General features: G+C 52.4%; 4 protein-coding genes across 4 annotated transcripts; 3 read left to right on the forward strand and 1 right to left on the reverse strand.

The window, feature by feature from the left end:
* Positions 1 to 1,586: 1,586 nt before the first annotated feature.
* atgI (autophagy protein ATG9) lies at positions 1,587 to 4,687 on the forward strand (the record flags this gene model as incomplete). The annotated part of the gene is made up of 2 exons (XM_057148107.1): positions 1,587 to 2,536; positions 2,608 to 4,687. The coding sequence occupies exons 1-2, from the start codon at positions 1,809 to 1,811 to the stop codon at positions 4,685 to 4,687; spliced, it is 2,808 nt and encodes a 935-aa protein (XP_057011761.1). The 5' UTR covers positions 1,587 to 1,808.
* Positions 4,688 to 6,540: 1,853 nt separating this feature from the next.
* On the forward strand, positions 6,541 to 9,402 carry N7473_002168 (class I alpha-mannosidase 1A; the record flags this gene model as incomplete). The annotated part of the gene is made up of 3 exons (XM_057148108.1): positions 6,541 to 7,613; positions 7,676 to 9,301; positions 9,363 to 9,402. 3 exons carry the CDS (start codon positions 6,541 to 6,543, stop codon positions 9,400 to 9,402), a joined length of 2,739 nt encoding a protein of 912 aa, XP_057011762.1.
* A 388-nt stretch (positions 9,403 to 9,790) lies between these two features.
* N7473_002169 (DUF2013 domain-containing protein) lies at positions 9,791 to 12,554 on the forward strand (the record flags this gene model as incomplete). Its single annotated transcript, XM_057148109.1, has 7 exons — positions 9,791 to 9,830; positions 9,940 to 10,032; positions 10,155 to 10,273; positions 10,358 to 10,589; positions 10,662 to 10,762; positions 10,820 to 10,979; positions 11,035 to 12,554. The coding sequence occupies 7 exons, from the start codon at positions 9,791 to 9,793 to the stop codon at positions 12,552 to 12,554; spliced, it is 2,265 nt and encodes a 754-aa protein (XP_057011763.1).
* Positions 12,555 to 13,006: 452 nt separating this feature from the next.
* Positions 13,007 to 14,017, reverse strand: N7473_002170 (uncharacterized protein; the record flags this gene model as incomplete). The annotated part of the gene is made up of 2 exons (XM_057148110.1): positions 13,413 to 14,017; positions 13,007 to 13,339 (listed from the first exon to the last, which is right to left on the reverse strand). The coding sequence occupies exons 1-2, from the start codon at positions 13,950 to 13,952 to the stop codon at positions 13,007 to 13,009; spliced, it is 873 nt and encodes a 290-aa protein (XP_057011764.1). The 5' UTR covers positions 13,953 to 14,017.
* Between the last annotated feature and the right edge of the window lie 102 nt (positions 14,018 to 14,119).

Consider the following 14,119-nt stretch of genomic DNA (forward strand, 5'->3'; position numbering starts at 1 on the left):
GATGGACCCGATGGGCGTCAGACGGCGACCGACGGAGGCTTTTCTTTTCTAGTCGCCATTGTTCATCCATCTGAACCGAGAATACCGAGAACTGGCACCAATAGGACGGGCCAACTGCAGAATCCTATCGCGCTAAACGGCTCAAGTGTGAATGTCGATATTCCCTAACCCCCACTAGCCTCCAGACGGGAGACTGTATGGGGGCCACCCTGTTCGGGAGACCAAGCAGCATGAACTGATTAGCCGGGTGGAAAGAGCGGCGATGACCCCCAAATTGCGCGGCCCTTGCAAAGGGACCTAGAACGTGAGCCACACTGTTGGACTAGCGGGAGATTGTTGGAAGTTGGGACAATTTTGACCCATTCCTGAATCATGACCGGATGCCCAAAGGCCAAGGACATGATCTGGTCGATCAGACCCTCCACTGTCCTTAACCCCCCCTCCCCCCAGCTCCCCCAGTCAGCGGTCTGCCGGTAATCCTCATCCCTGTCCCCAGTGTTCTCTTCCTCCACACGAGCCAAGGCCAAAGGTACAACTGGAAGCAAGGATCAATGCACTCAATTTTCAAGGTTCATATCCTGGTGCCCCATAATAATAATCAGGGGACGGAGAGAGGAGGGAATGTATTTACCGTACGGAAATTAGACTACTGTCTCTGGCACGAGGCAGGGAAAACTAACCCGAGAGCAGTGGAGGTTCCTGGTACAAACTTTGGGGTGGAGGCGACCATCAGGGGCCCGGTCACTGCTACCTGCGTCGATGGGCCAGTCAACTTGCGTTGATCTGGTTGTGAAGAGTGAACGACTTCCGGTTGACCGCGAGTTTCCTAAATGCAAAAAGGTTGATCGTGGGAAATCCCCGAAGAGTGGAGCCGCTCGGGGCGCCGTGGGTTCCCGGGTACTGAGGGAGAAGCTATCCTATCAGGACGGACAGACGGACTTGGGACACGCCATATCTCCGTGTAGGCGACCGAAGAAGCGTGGGATGAAGGCAGATTGAGACTGTAGAGCCCAGTAGAAGTCAGTGCGAGCATGCCAGGAGAATTGGCGGAAGATGTTGCAGGGTCCAACGAGGTCCAGATTCGAACGACACCGCCATGTGGTGGTGGTGCCTCGCTGTGTTCTAGAAGTCAGCGCGTCAGCACTCAGCAGTGCATCAGCCAGCCTCTGAGAGCCCACTGCTGATGCAGCTAAAAAGAGAGATAGACAAAATGAAATCTGTACTTGGTACTTGCAACCTCGCCAGCTGCTGGGTAATTCGCAATAATATTAGTCGGTCCCAAAAGTAGTAGAACCTTCGGTGGAAAGTCCTCAAACAGACAGTGGTGCAGGAGGCCTTACTTCTTTCGGTATCGCTGACCCCGCACAAACCACTTGACTCGTGCTGCAATGGGTGATTTGATGCCTTAGGCTGAGATACATTGTGGCCATGAATCTTAGGCTCTCAGGCTGTCAGGCCGCCAGGTCTGTAACTAACTTAGGGGCGGAAGCTTATTATGTCATAACGGGGCGGCTCTGGAGATCACGCAGAGCTCCAGCGGTTCTCACGAGACGCGATCAGATGCGCGGGATCACAATCTCCGCGGCGAATGATAAAGGCGGCTGTGCTCCTCTCTGATCTATAATCATCAAATTCATCAAACAAGACTCAACTATCAAGCGGCTGATACGACCAGTGGTGCGGCGTCAAGCTAGAGCGGGTCCTTTCTTTCTCCGCACTCCCAGGTGTTGACCCATATACCACTGACAGGAACAGCTGCGGCGATGAGCTCCTAGGGCCACATATACTCGCTCTGATCGGATGGCAAGATGATGTCCTCTAATATCTTGTCTCGCTTCCTACCCCCCACGGACTCCCCCTCGGTATACGAGGCAATCCGCGAACACGACGCCGGGTCCGATTCCTCTGATATCGAAGAGCGCGCTGGGTTGGCCCACGAGGGGGACTATAGGGAACACTTCAGTGACGGGGAGTTAGAGGATGCACTGGCGGATGCAGTCCGGAGTGAAGCCTCCAGCCCAAGTGCCGGCTTGTTAGGTCCCAGAACGTCTGGGAAGGCAGCAGATCGTCATGCCTCACCGTCTCAAACTCGCCGGCGGAAACCTTCACGGCCACATTGGATGACCCAGCCATCACCCCCGGGGTATGAGCTTGATGATCGAGATGAGGATGTACCGCAATCACTATTGGTCGAGGGGCATGACGACGAAGTTTTGAAGTCGCGTTTGCCTCCTCCACCTCATAGCATGCCCAGTCGATCGAGAACTCCCAGTCCTCGACCATCACCTCCACCTGATCTGCCACGTCGGCAAACACGTCAAGCGCAAACCATACTAGGCACTGCGAGTACTCACCCTGTGGCCCGTTGGTTCATTGCACAACAACACCCGAGCTTAAGCAACACTGACCCCAAGAAGAAAGCCATGTGGCGGTGGGCCAACGTGGAAAACCTGGACAACTTTCTCAAGGATGTGTATACCTATTTCCTAGGAAATGGGTTTTGGTCGATCCTATTGAGTCGGACCTTGAACCTTTTGTATGCCGAGATACTTACCCTGTCTTTACTCTGCGACGCGGTCGAAACCTTGGACTAATAAGGCTTTCTAGGACGTTTGCTTTCGTGGTCGGATTCACAACTTTTCTGACCAACTGCGTTGACTACCACAAGGTTCGCGGCAGCAAGTCCCTGGACGAGATTCTCGTTCCCAAATGCACATCCAAGATGTCCGGCTCGGCCACCTTTTTACTTTGGCTGCTGAGCTTTTTCTGGATCAGCAAGCTCTTCCAGCTTTTGCTGGATATTCGTAGACTCAAGCACATGCATGACTTCTATTACTATCTGCTTGGGGTGTCTGATGCTGAAGTCCAGACGATCTCCTGGCAAGAGGTAGTCAGCCGCTTGATGACACTGCGAGATGCCAATCCAGCCACAGCCGCCGCAGTATCAGCCAAGCATCGAAAGTACCTGCGCAGCCAGTCAAAGCAACGCATGGACGCCCACGATATTGCCAATCGCTTGATGCGAAAGGAGAATTACATGATTGCACTCGTCAACAAAAACATCATGGACTTGACACTGCCGATACCATTCCTCCGCAATCGACAGCTTTTTTCGCGAACTTTGGAATGGAATCTCAACCTTTGCATTATGGATTACGTGTTCAACGAGCAGGGCCAATTGCGAACCATCTTCCTCAAAGATACCCACCGAAGAGCGTTGAGCGATGGCTTACGACGACGTTTCATCTTTGCCGGCATTATGAACATTTTCATCGCCCCATTCATAGTCGTCTACTTCCTGATGCATTACTTTTTCCGCTATTTCAACGAGTTCAAGAAGAATCCGTCCCAAATTGGCTCGCGTCAATACACCCCACTGGCGGAGTGGAAGTTCCGCGAATTCAACGAGCTCTGGCATCTCTTTGAGCGTCGCATTAACATGTCTTACCCCTTTGCCAGTCGCTACATCGATCAATTCCCCAAGGACAAGACCGTCCAACTGGCTCGTTTCGTCGCCTTCATATCTGGTGCACTTGCATCCGTGCTCGCACTGGCCTCGGTGATCGATCCGGAACTATTTCTTGGATTTGAAATCACCCATGATCGGACGGTGCTCTTCTATCTCGGTATTTTCGGTACTGTGTGGGCATTCGCCCAGGGAATGGCACCGGAGGAAACGGACGTTTTTGATCCGGAGTTTGCTCTTTTGGAGTTGATTGATTTCACCCATTATTTTCCCTCGACGTGGAAAGGGCGCCTGCACAGTGACGATGTGCGAAAGGAGTTTGCCGTGTCCTACCAGCTGAAAATCGTGATTTTCCTGGAGGAGATATTGAGCATGATCTTCACGCCCTTTGTCCTGTGGTTCAGTCTGCCAAAGTGTAGCGACCGCTTGATTGATTTCTTCCGCGAGTTCACGGTCCATGTAGATGGCGTCGGCTACCTATGCTCCTTTGCGGTATTCGACTTTAAGAAGGGCACAAATGTCATGTCTCAAGGACGGCGTGATAATGGCCGCCAGGATCTGCGCGCCGATTACTTCTCAACCAAGGATGGCAAGATGCTTGCGTCTTACTATGGCTTCTTGGATCACTACGGGACCAATCCTCAAACCAACGCTCGCCGCCCATTCCATCCGCCTCCAGGCTTGCCTACCCTCGGGTCTCCCGAGCTAGGCGCCCTTCCCGAACGATTCGAGCATCCAACTCGCCCCAGTCCAGCGGGTGGACCATGGGGCCCACAGTCCATCGTGGCCGCCTCCAGGTTCCGGCCAGCACCAGCGGGCGATCCCCGCTCGCCAGGTCCTTCCATCCTCCTGGATCCCCATCATCAACCCTCTAGCTCCGGCTTCCGCTCTGCAGCACGTCATGCGCCTCATCAACGGTCTCGACTTGCACGCTCACAACTACCCATTGCCAGCACCATCGATGACGAAGACCCGCCGTCCCAAGAACCCCGTGATTCCACATCGCGCCAGCCAGGTGGTGCCTCTAGTGGAGGTGCCGGTACTGGTGAGAGTAGCCTTGGCGATTCATGGCGCATGAATCCTCTTGGTCAGGAGGATGCCGATGAGGACGATGAGGGTGAGAACATTGACGCTATTGCCGGGGGTGCAGGTGTGCTGGGTCTCATTCAGCAGTTCCAGAAGGCGAATACTGAAGGTAGACGGGCCCCAGTGGGAATCTAGTCAATCTCTTGCTGCCGCGCATATGATCAGTTTCGGGGATAGAAGCTATGCACATGTCACGACACGAACGTCCTTCTTACATACCTTTTAGCGATAGGGTAGACGGAATCATGAATTTGCTTGATTGTTTTGTTTCTTCTGTACCCGAGAGTAGTTCATCCCACTTTAAACTGGTGTTTGGGGTCAAGATGCATGGTCTCTCTCTAAGTATTTACATGGGGGCCTAATGTAAGTGGGCCACTACTGTACAATGGATGCATAGGTACTCGCAGGGTCTACAGTATGTTTGTCATTGGCACTGTGTATGGTCGTAGAAAATAATTTATAGCTGCTATAAATGTAGGCTCTCTATAGCCAAGTTTATTTTCCGATTGAATGGAAGGGAATTCCTAAAACGACGGTACAAGATTGCTAATCACACGATACACGCCCATTTGGGGTTTAGCGCAGTAACTGTATCTCTATCTTCTAGTTAGGATATCCTTATAGTTGTTCCAAAGTCTGAGACTTGAAACAAAGGAAACAGACCAACTAGATATGCTTCAATCACTCTTATTTAAAAGGTCTTTCTAGATCTCTTTCGAATCATTTTTCTTGAGAGCACCCATACCGTTCAACTGGTGATTGCTGAGATGATTACGAAGATTCTCGGCGTTTCAAACTCATGGAGCCCTACTGTAGATTGCGGTAATACTATTACTACGCTAAGCCAGAATAAGAGGGGTGTATCGTCGTTTAGCTATTCTCGAATGGAAGCCCATGAACTAAAGCGTAATCTTCACGAGGGCCAGCCCTGTAGACTGTAGAGCCCCATCAGGGATGTCTCGGCCCTGCTGGAGCGAATACGACGCCAAACAGGGGCAATTTCATGCTAAAAAAGCAGTTATTGATTAGTTAGCATGTTTACAGCGAATGAATAAACCAATCCTTTTATCTATCCCCTCTCCGTCCAAGTGCCACTCCACGATGATAGGCCGATCCGGTAGACCCTTACCGATCGCCCCATCAATTGCCTCCACTGGTTAGGCACTAAGTAAAGTACTGTAGAGCAGATAACTACAGTCTGCCACCGGCCCTGAACGAACAATCAGGGTCGAATAGCCCTGTAACACGTCGGAGACACGTCGGAGCTAACAACAACGACCCATTTAAATGCAAGACATTGCATGTTTGGGAGAGGGTCTCTCTACGGGGGCTGAATTGGCCATCCAAGGCTCCGAGGATGTCCACCAGTGAGCGGGCCGAGAGCCGCGGGTTTGGCGACACTGGGCGTCCTTGGCTCGGTCGAGAAACCTGATGGGCTGAAGGAGCCGGTTGCAGGCTGCCAGACCTGGTTGGATTTCAAGTTTAGGAGGTGGTTTTAGTCAGTACTACTAGGGCCAGATTGGAAAACTTGATACTGTAATCAGACCAAAATGACCTCAAGATTGCACATGAAGTTTTTGGAACTGGATGGTTATACTCCAATAGTACACACAATGTACGTTACGGTAGGTTTTACTATTTGTAGACTATTCATAGCCACAAAACCCTTGAAATTAGACCCCAAACGCCTAGTCACTTAGTAAACAACTGGTTCCTGAATCCGACCCATCACATGTGGATCTCCGCTCCGCATTATTCTCCTGCTTCTCTCCTCTCGATCATTTCGTCTCGTGACATTCAACTCTTCTCTCCTCCTCCTCGTCTGGTCTACGAGTGATTCTTTCTCTCCCTACGACTCTCCTTTTTCCTCTTTCTTTCCTTCCTTCCTTTCTTCCTTTCTTCCTCCCTTCCCTCAATCCCAAATCGCCCCTCGGCCACTAACCACCACCACCCTCCTTTTAACCCACCGACGGGTGCGACGGCCCGCCATGTTTCGCGCCCGCCGCTACCGCGTCTTGCTCGTCTTCGCCGCGGTTTTCGTCCTCACGACCCTCCATTTCGCCCGATCGCGCGATTGGAAACAGACCGCCGTCATCGAGACCCCGGCTGGCGATCATTCGTCACAATCACCTCCACCTCCGCAAGTTCCGGCACAGGATAACAGCAAGTCTCCATCACCCCCGAATAGCAATTCCCCTGGGTATCCGCCGCAAAATGACTTCAAGTCGCCTGTTGGACCGGGTAGTGCGAAGAACGATAAGAATAAGGAACCTGGATTGTCACATGGGTCCGGGTCTGGGTCTGGATCTGGGTCTACTGCCTCTACCGATGCTTCACTGAAGTCTCCGGGCAGCGGTAGCTCGGATAGCTCAAATGAGAAGAAGCCTGGGAGCAGCAGTAACCAATCGCCTACAATTATAGGGGATGCATCGGACGAATTCCCCGAGGAAATCGATCACGGCGGTACCGGCAGATTGTCCGTTCATAAGCACCCCAACGGCCCTGCAGCGCACTGGGTCAAGACACCCGAGCGATTCCCCATTGCACAAGGTGAACTGATCCAACTCCCCAAGGATATGTCAAAAGCCATGCCCAAGCTTCAGGCCAAGCCCAAGGATGAGACCAGCGCGGACAAGCAGGAGCGACTGCAGCGATTGAGCACTATTAAGGCCGAGTTCAAGCACGCTTGGGCCGGATATAAACAAGTGGCAATGGGACATGATGAAATCAAACCTCTCTCCGAGAGTTTCGACGATCCGTTCAATGGTTGGGGTGCGACGCTGGTTGATTCGCTGGATACCCTGTGGATTATGGACTTGAAGGATGAGTTCTCGGAGGCTATAGATGAGGTTAAGAAGATTGACTTTACTACCTCTCCACGGGAGGATATCCCCGTGTTTGAGACTGTGATCCGCTACCTGGGAGGACTTCTCGGTGCTTATGATATTTCGGGGCAGAAATACGAGGTGCTGTTGGAGAAAGCTGAGCAGTTAGCCGAGGTTCTAATTGGCGCCTTTGACACGCCGAACCGCATGCCTGTCCTATACTATCGCTGGACTCCGTAAGTGCATAACAGATGTCTCTTTTCCTCTTGTGTGTTACAGAGCTAACAGACTCCTCTAGTGCTCATACTAAGCGCCCTCATCGGGCGTCATCCAAGGCCACCCTGGCCGAGCTTGGATCCCTCTCGTTGGAATTCACCCGCTTGGCCCAATTGACCAAACAAGACAAGTACTACGATGCAATTGCGCGTATTACCAACCGCCTCGAGGAATTCCAGGATTCGACGAGTGTCCCAGGCCTGTGGCCTGTGCGAGTGAATGCACAAGGCTGCGCCAAGTACAGACCCAGTCGGGATGCTGGCAAGCCTATTGAAGACGATTATGAAGAGTTTGTCGCGACAAATACTTCATCTTCAGGTGTGGCTACGCCTACGTCTTCGCGCGCCCGCAAGCCGTACGCTGCCCCGACTGATATCGACAGCTATATCCGCTTGATTCAGCGTCAGACCGACATCGACCTCTCGGAAGCAGAACTTGCGCCATACAACCGCGGTGGCAACAGCGCTAGCAGTGCGAGCAGTACCAGCAGTGATAGTTCTAGCAAGGCTACCTCTGAGGACTCGACCTCCGTTACTGAGAAATGCGACGGCGGACTAGAGCTCCCTCTGTCACTCCGTGATAACAGGTACGGTCTTGGTGGATTGGCTGATTCTACCTACGAATATCTGCCCAAGGAGTACCTCATCCTAGGCGGTGCGAACGACCAGTACAAGAAGATGTATAAGAAGGCAATGGACGCTGCTCGCAAGAACCTTGTTTTCAGACCCATGGTTAAGGGCGAGCGGGACCTCCGCTTCATGGCGTCTACCAGTTCGCTTGACCCCACGAAGCCCGGTGTTCTTTCCTCTACCGATCTTGAATACGAGAGCACCCACCTCAGCTGTTTCCTCGGCGGTATGGTTGCCATGGGCGGAAAGGCATTCGGCATCGAGAGCGACCTTGAACTGGCTGCCAAGCTGACGGATGGCTGTGTTTGGGCGTACGAGTCGACCAACACCGGAATCATGCCTGAGCGATTCCGCCTGTTGCCCTGCAGCAAGGACAAGTCTTGCGAGTGGGATGAGAAGCTCTACCAGGCCGATGTCAAGAAATACTCGCACGTGTTGGACTCGGAGGCCGAAGCGCGATTCCGCACTGGCGAGAGCACCTACGGTCAGCGAGTGAAGATGAATACCGATTTCAAGCCCCAAGAGCTCGGCGAGAACGGCGTTGCTGTGCCACTGCCCATGCCTGGCTCCATGAATCCGCATGACAATAACGCTGCCTACAACAAGCGTGATGCCGTCACTGCCGGACGGGGCGCAGCAGTCCCTGCCTCCAACCGCGAGGCGCCCCGCCCAGCATTCGTATCGCAGTCTGAGGGCAATGAGATCAATGACCGTTTGCCTTCAGGTATGACCCACATCTCGGCGCCAGAGTACTTCCTCCGCCCTGAGGCTATCGAGTCCGTCTTCATCATGTACCGATTGACTGGCGACGATACCTGGCGGCGGAAGGGGTGGAAGATGTTCGAGACAATCATCAAGTATACGCGGACAACCGTGGCGCACGCTGGCATTAAGGATGTCACGGCGCCAAAGCCCGCGCAGAAGGATGCGATGGAATCCTTCTGGACAGCGGAAACGCTCAAGTACTTTTACCTTCTGTTCAGCGATCCCAGTGTAGTGGATCTGGATAAATATGTGCTGTAAGTTTTTGAGGTCTTTCTACATTGACCCGCACAACAACGAAACTGACCTTCTTTACAGAAACACCGAAGCGCATCCCTTACTACGCCCAGTTTCATGATATATTTTCCTCTTTTGTCCGGGGTTTTGTCTTTTTTGTTTTATTTTGTGGAAATTGCCCTGCATAGTGATACCAGCGAAAAATATGCATATATGCTTGTTTGACCGTATAACCGTTGACCTCTATTTACTTGACCTCCGTAATACCTGTAACAACTTGTAGTAACAAGTAAATAGTAGACATCGTCGATAACTTTCCCCTTTCATATGCATTTCCTATGTCTTCGTAGTCTTGGCCCGCAAAGTGGACACCGGAGCTAACGACCTCCCCCCACCTCCACCACCAAACACATTCCGCATCTCCAACCTCTCTCTTTCCCCGACGCAACAAGACGGGATGAGTGCCCTGACTCACCACCCCCGAAGTCCCAGATCGAGCTCGGTGGGAAATGGAGCCCGAGGTCTCGGAGCCCCAGCAGTTCTGGAATGGTGAGTTTGTTACTCCCTGACCCCGCAAATCCTGCGGACCGACACCGGCCTTGAAGCCCGGCGCCGGCGATTACTCCCTTGCGACAGTTCTCAATTAACCACCTAGCAGAACTCCAAGAGATTGTCTCCAAGCCTTGTGACTCGGAGGATTCGATTGATGACGCTCTTAGAGCGTATCTGAGCTTGACGACGCAGTACAAAGGTGACAATCCTCCCCTCTTTCTTCCCCGCCACAAGAAGTTGAGTCGACAATCGGTCTCGTGTCTTGTTGCGAGACCTCTTTACACAACGATAGTCGCTAACGGTATAACTCTCCGGGTATAGATGACTTTCTCTCTTCTGAATATGACATCTCGCGCTGCTCGTATAAGCTCTTCGCATCGACTATCTTCGGGGCTCATGCGGACTATGTCCGCCGACAGATTGTCTACTGTCTCCTGCAGGTACATACCTCCGTCTCCAGCCTCTTTCTCCAGCGCAACTCGAACACGCGAACAACCCGCTAATATACACTGCTCCGTGATTAGGAAGATGATCTGAATACACTACACTTCATCGCATCGTTCCTGCTCTTCGACGGTCGGCAGAATGAAGCGGCTCTACAGATGATGAATGAGGAGGGCGTGTTTGCGCGCCTCCTCGAGCTGATTCAGTCGCTGCGTAGGGACGATACGGATGGCGGGGCGGGTCTCCACCAGTTGCTCATGGACTTGTTATATGAGATGTCGCGGATTCAAAGGATCAAGATTGAAGATTTGGGTATGTTGGTTTCTTGGGAGGTATAGCTTTTTGAAAAAGTAGGTTGCTAATATGGTGTCTTTGGTTGTCCAGTGCTTGTAGATGATGATTTTATCCGGTGTCTTTTCGACATTATTGAGGATTTGTCCTACGATGTCACGGATCCGTACCATTATCCTGTGATCCGAGTGCTGGTGAGTGGTTTTGGGTTATCTACTGATGTTGGAGTCGAGCTAATTGGTTGCTTGTAGCTGGTTCTCAACGAGCAGTTTATGATTTCGGCTCACGATCCGGTCGATGAGCGGTCGTCTTCTAGTCATTTGACCAATAAGGTGATCAAGGTTCTCTCGGTCTATGGAAGTTTGTACAAGACCTTTGGCGAGAACATTATTTTGCTTATCAACCGTGAAGGTAAGACTGCTCCCCTGCATGTCAACTCTAGAGCTCGCAGCTAATACACGAACAGCCGAGACATCTCTACAGCTGCTTACCTTGAAGCTGCTCTATCTGATCTTTACCACCCCAAGCACATATGAATACTTTTTCACCAATGATCTGCACGTTTTAGTGGATATCTTGATCCGCAACCTCCTCGACTTACCCGAGGAGGCATCTGCACTGCGACATACTTATCTTCGTGTTTTGTACCCGCTACTGGCACATACCCAGCTACGACTTCCACCACACTATAAGCGGGATGAGCTGAGGAGATTGCTCAGTATTCTCGTCCGAGGACAAGTCTCATATGGAAACGAGACCGAGCAAGAGAAGATCATCCACTTTGAAGAGGTCGACGAAACTACACGGCGACTCGTGGGCAGGTGTGCAACAGTAGATTGGCTACGCGAACATCAGGACATCACTACTCCAGTCCAGGAGATTCCCACTCAGATTGTCACTGCCACAATCGACACAGTCCTTGATGAGGGTATCCAACAAGACTCGCCAATTGATATGGATCCCATCGATGTTACTCGTACCCTCTCCCACATGAGTACCATCCCCGATTCACCCGGCACGACATCACCAACGAGAATGGACTCGTTAGACTCGCGTGGCTCATCCGAAGCACCCGAGTCGCGGCGGAAACTAAGTGCAATCCACCGACTAGGCATGCAACTCGAGCCTGCATCCGCATCATCACTCAGCGTGCAAGCCGTCGCCGCGCAGCATGAAAAGCCCGGCGTCATCACACCCAGCCGCAACGACGGTCGTACCATCGACCTCGTCGGGGAAGCTCCCACCCTCCGCGCCCCCAAGATCAAGCCTGAACCGCCCAAATCCCGGCGCTGGCGTGGTCGTCGCCTCGCCGTTGACGAGGACGACCAACACTCCACCGGCACTAGTAGTGACCGCAATACCATCCCCGAAGGAGTCGAAATCAGCCCGACATCAACACATACAGCGCCCACGCCAACCCCGACAACCCCCTCCTCTACTATCAACGCTACTGCAACAGGCACAACCACAGACCGGCGTAACTCTACCACCACTTCCCATCTCATACCACCAGGACACCCACGCCGCTCCGCCTCAAATCCACCACCAGCCCTCCCCCCACCCCGTCGTTCAACCCAAACAACTCCATCAACAAGCCACCACCGGCCCGCACCAGCCTCAACAGGCCCAAGTCCTACTCCAAGCACTTGCACAAGTATCAGCATCAACAAGCACGGCCAGAAACCCGCGCCGCCTAAAACACGCCGCTGGGGCCGGGGTAAGGCTCAAGCGCATGCACACACGGACTCTGTCGAGAGCGGAGTTAGTACCGGGTCGCAGGCGAAGGAAAGTGACTCGGAGGCTGTGGCGTTAGCTGTGAGTGGCACGGCTGATGCGCAGGCTGGCGAGGATGGCGGAATGTTGCCTGATCCGTTTTCGCCGACGAGTCCGGTTAGTCCGACGTTGCTTGTGTCGACTGCGGATGAGAAGGGGGCTGCACAGCCGGTTAGTGTTGAGGAGGCGGTGCAGAATGTTTCGCTGCATTGACGTGGATATTTGAGTTGTATCTAAGAAGGGGTGATCAAGGTGGAGTTAACCTATGCATACATAGATATTCATCTATATTTTCTATCAATGATTAATTGACTAGCAGAGCTCGTCAGACGGAAACGCCTAGATATATTATCCTTGGGACAGAGTAAGAAAGTAGAGGATTGTTCGCTAAGCGCTGATGTATCAAAGGTGTGTAGACAGAATAGAAATGATAGAATACAAGTATCGGGGGATCCAAGTCGACATCCTCGCTCATACCCATAGCAGTATGAATTGAACTGGACATGAAGTGTCAAGCCATTGATCCTCTAACATGACTCCTTAGTCAAAGTAAGAACAGCCAATGAACACAGCCCCCCGAAACAGAAATAAAAATACAAACACCTTCCACCCCCATAAGCCCGGGCATCAACCAGGACTTATCCTAATCCCTCCTTGAAGCTCAATCAAATCTTCAACCCCCAACTCCTCCCAACCCCAAGAACCGTATTCCCCCAAAACCCAACCCAAGAACCAATCCCCTCAACCTTCCCCTTGAGCACCTCCTTATCCTCAAACCTGCGTTCCACAAACGCCTCCGTCTCCAGCAGATCCGGCGTCGGATCACGCGTCATGACTACCTCGGCACTAGCATAGATAGCGCCCACGCCCATACGCCTCGCGTACCAGGTTGCATCGACGGCGGTGTCGCCTGCCAGAGTGAGGATGTCGTTTGAGAGGGCGTGGAGTTCAAGGAGAGAGAGGGGGATGTTGCCGAGCAGGGACATTTGGGCTAGGGCCTAGAGGTATCAAAGAAAAGGTTAGTAAGAGAATCAAAGGATATGTAAAATATGGGGAGTGGAGGGTGCATACATCCTGCCAAACATCCTTAATCTCGCTATTCATCCTCAACCTCTCCAAAACAAGAATCTTAATCTTCTCCTGCACACTCAACTCCTCCGCATTCGCACCAAAAACCTCACCCCCCTCAACCTTAGCCCTCAACAACCCGCGTCGACTCGCCAGCCAAAAAAGCACAAGATCAAACTCCCCCCTGGGCAAAAGCTGCACCGAAACATCGAGGAATCCCGCGTCACGGGCGCCGGCTGTTAACGCTGCGGCCGTGACGCCGTGTGTTGGGATGTGCGGGAGGGAGGCGGTTAGGATGGCGGTTTGGCTGTTTGTGTATTCGTGGGGTGGGAGGCGGGGGTGCAATTGAGAGTGGTAAGTGCGGATTGGGATTGAGGGGGTTTTGAAGCTTAGGTTGGTAGTGAGGGTGGTTGATGGAGATTGAGATGCGGATGATGGAGAGGGTCGGTGGTGGTTGATTGTATGGATGAGGCGGGTTGGGCGGATAAGTTGGATAGAAGATATGGCCCTTTGAGGAGCGGGTAGACGTTGAAGTGATGCCATTGTGACAGCGTACTTGTTGTTGAGTGGTGGGGTGTGGTCAAGAAAGTTACGGAGAAGAAGCACAAGTGGAGAAGAAAGTAAAGATTGCGATTGTCCGATCTTCAGCTATCTGCTATCTGCACGTGCCCGTGCCAGCTACACCACATTGCCACAAAAACGAAGCACAG

Source organism: Penicillium subrubescens (assembly GCF_028828155.1).
Source record: "Penicillium subrubescens strain IBT 31985 chromosome Unknown utg000002l_segment0_segment0, whole genome shotgun sequence".
NCBI classification, from domain to species: domain Eukaryota; kingdom Fungi; phylum Ascomycota; class Eurotiomycetes; order Eurotiales; family Aspergillaceae; genus Penicillium; species Penicillium subrubescens.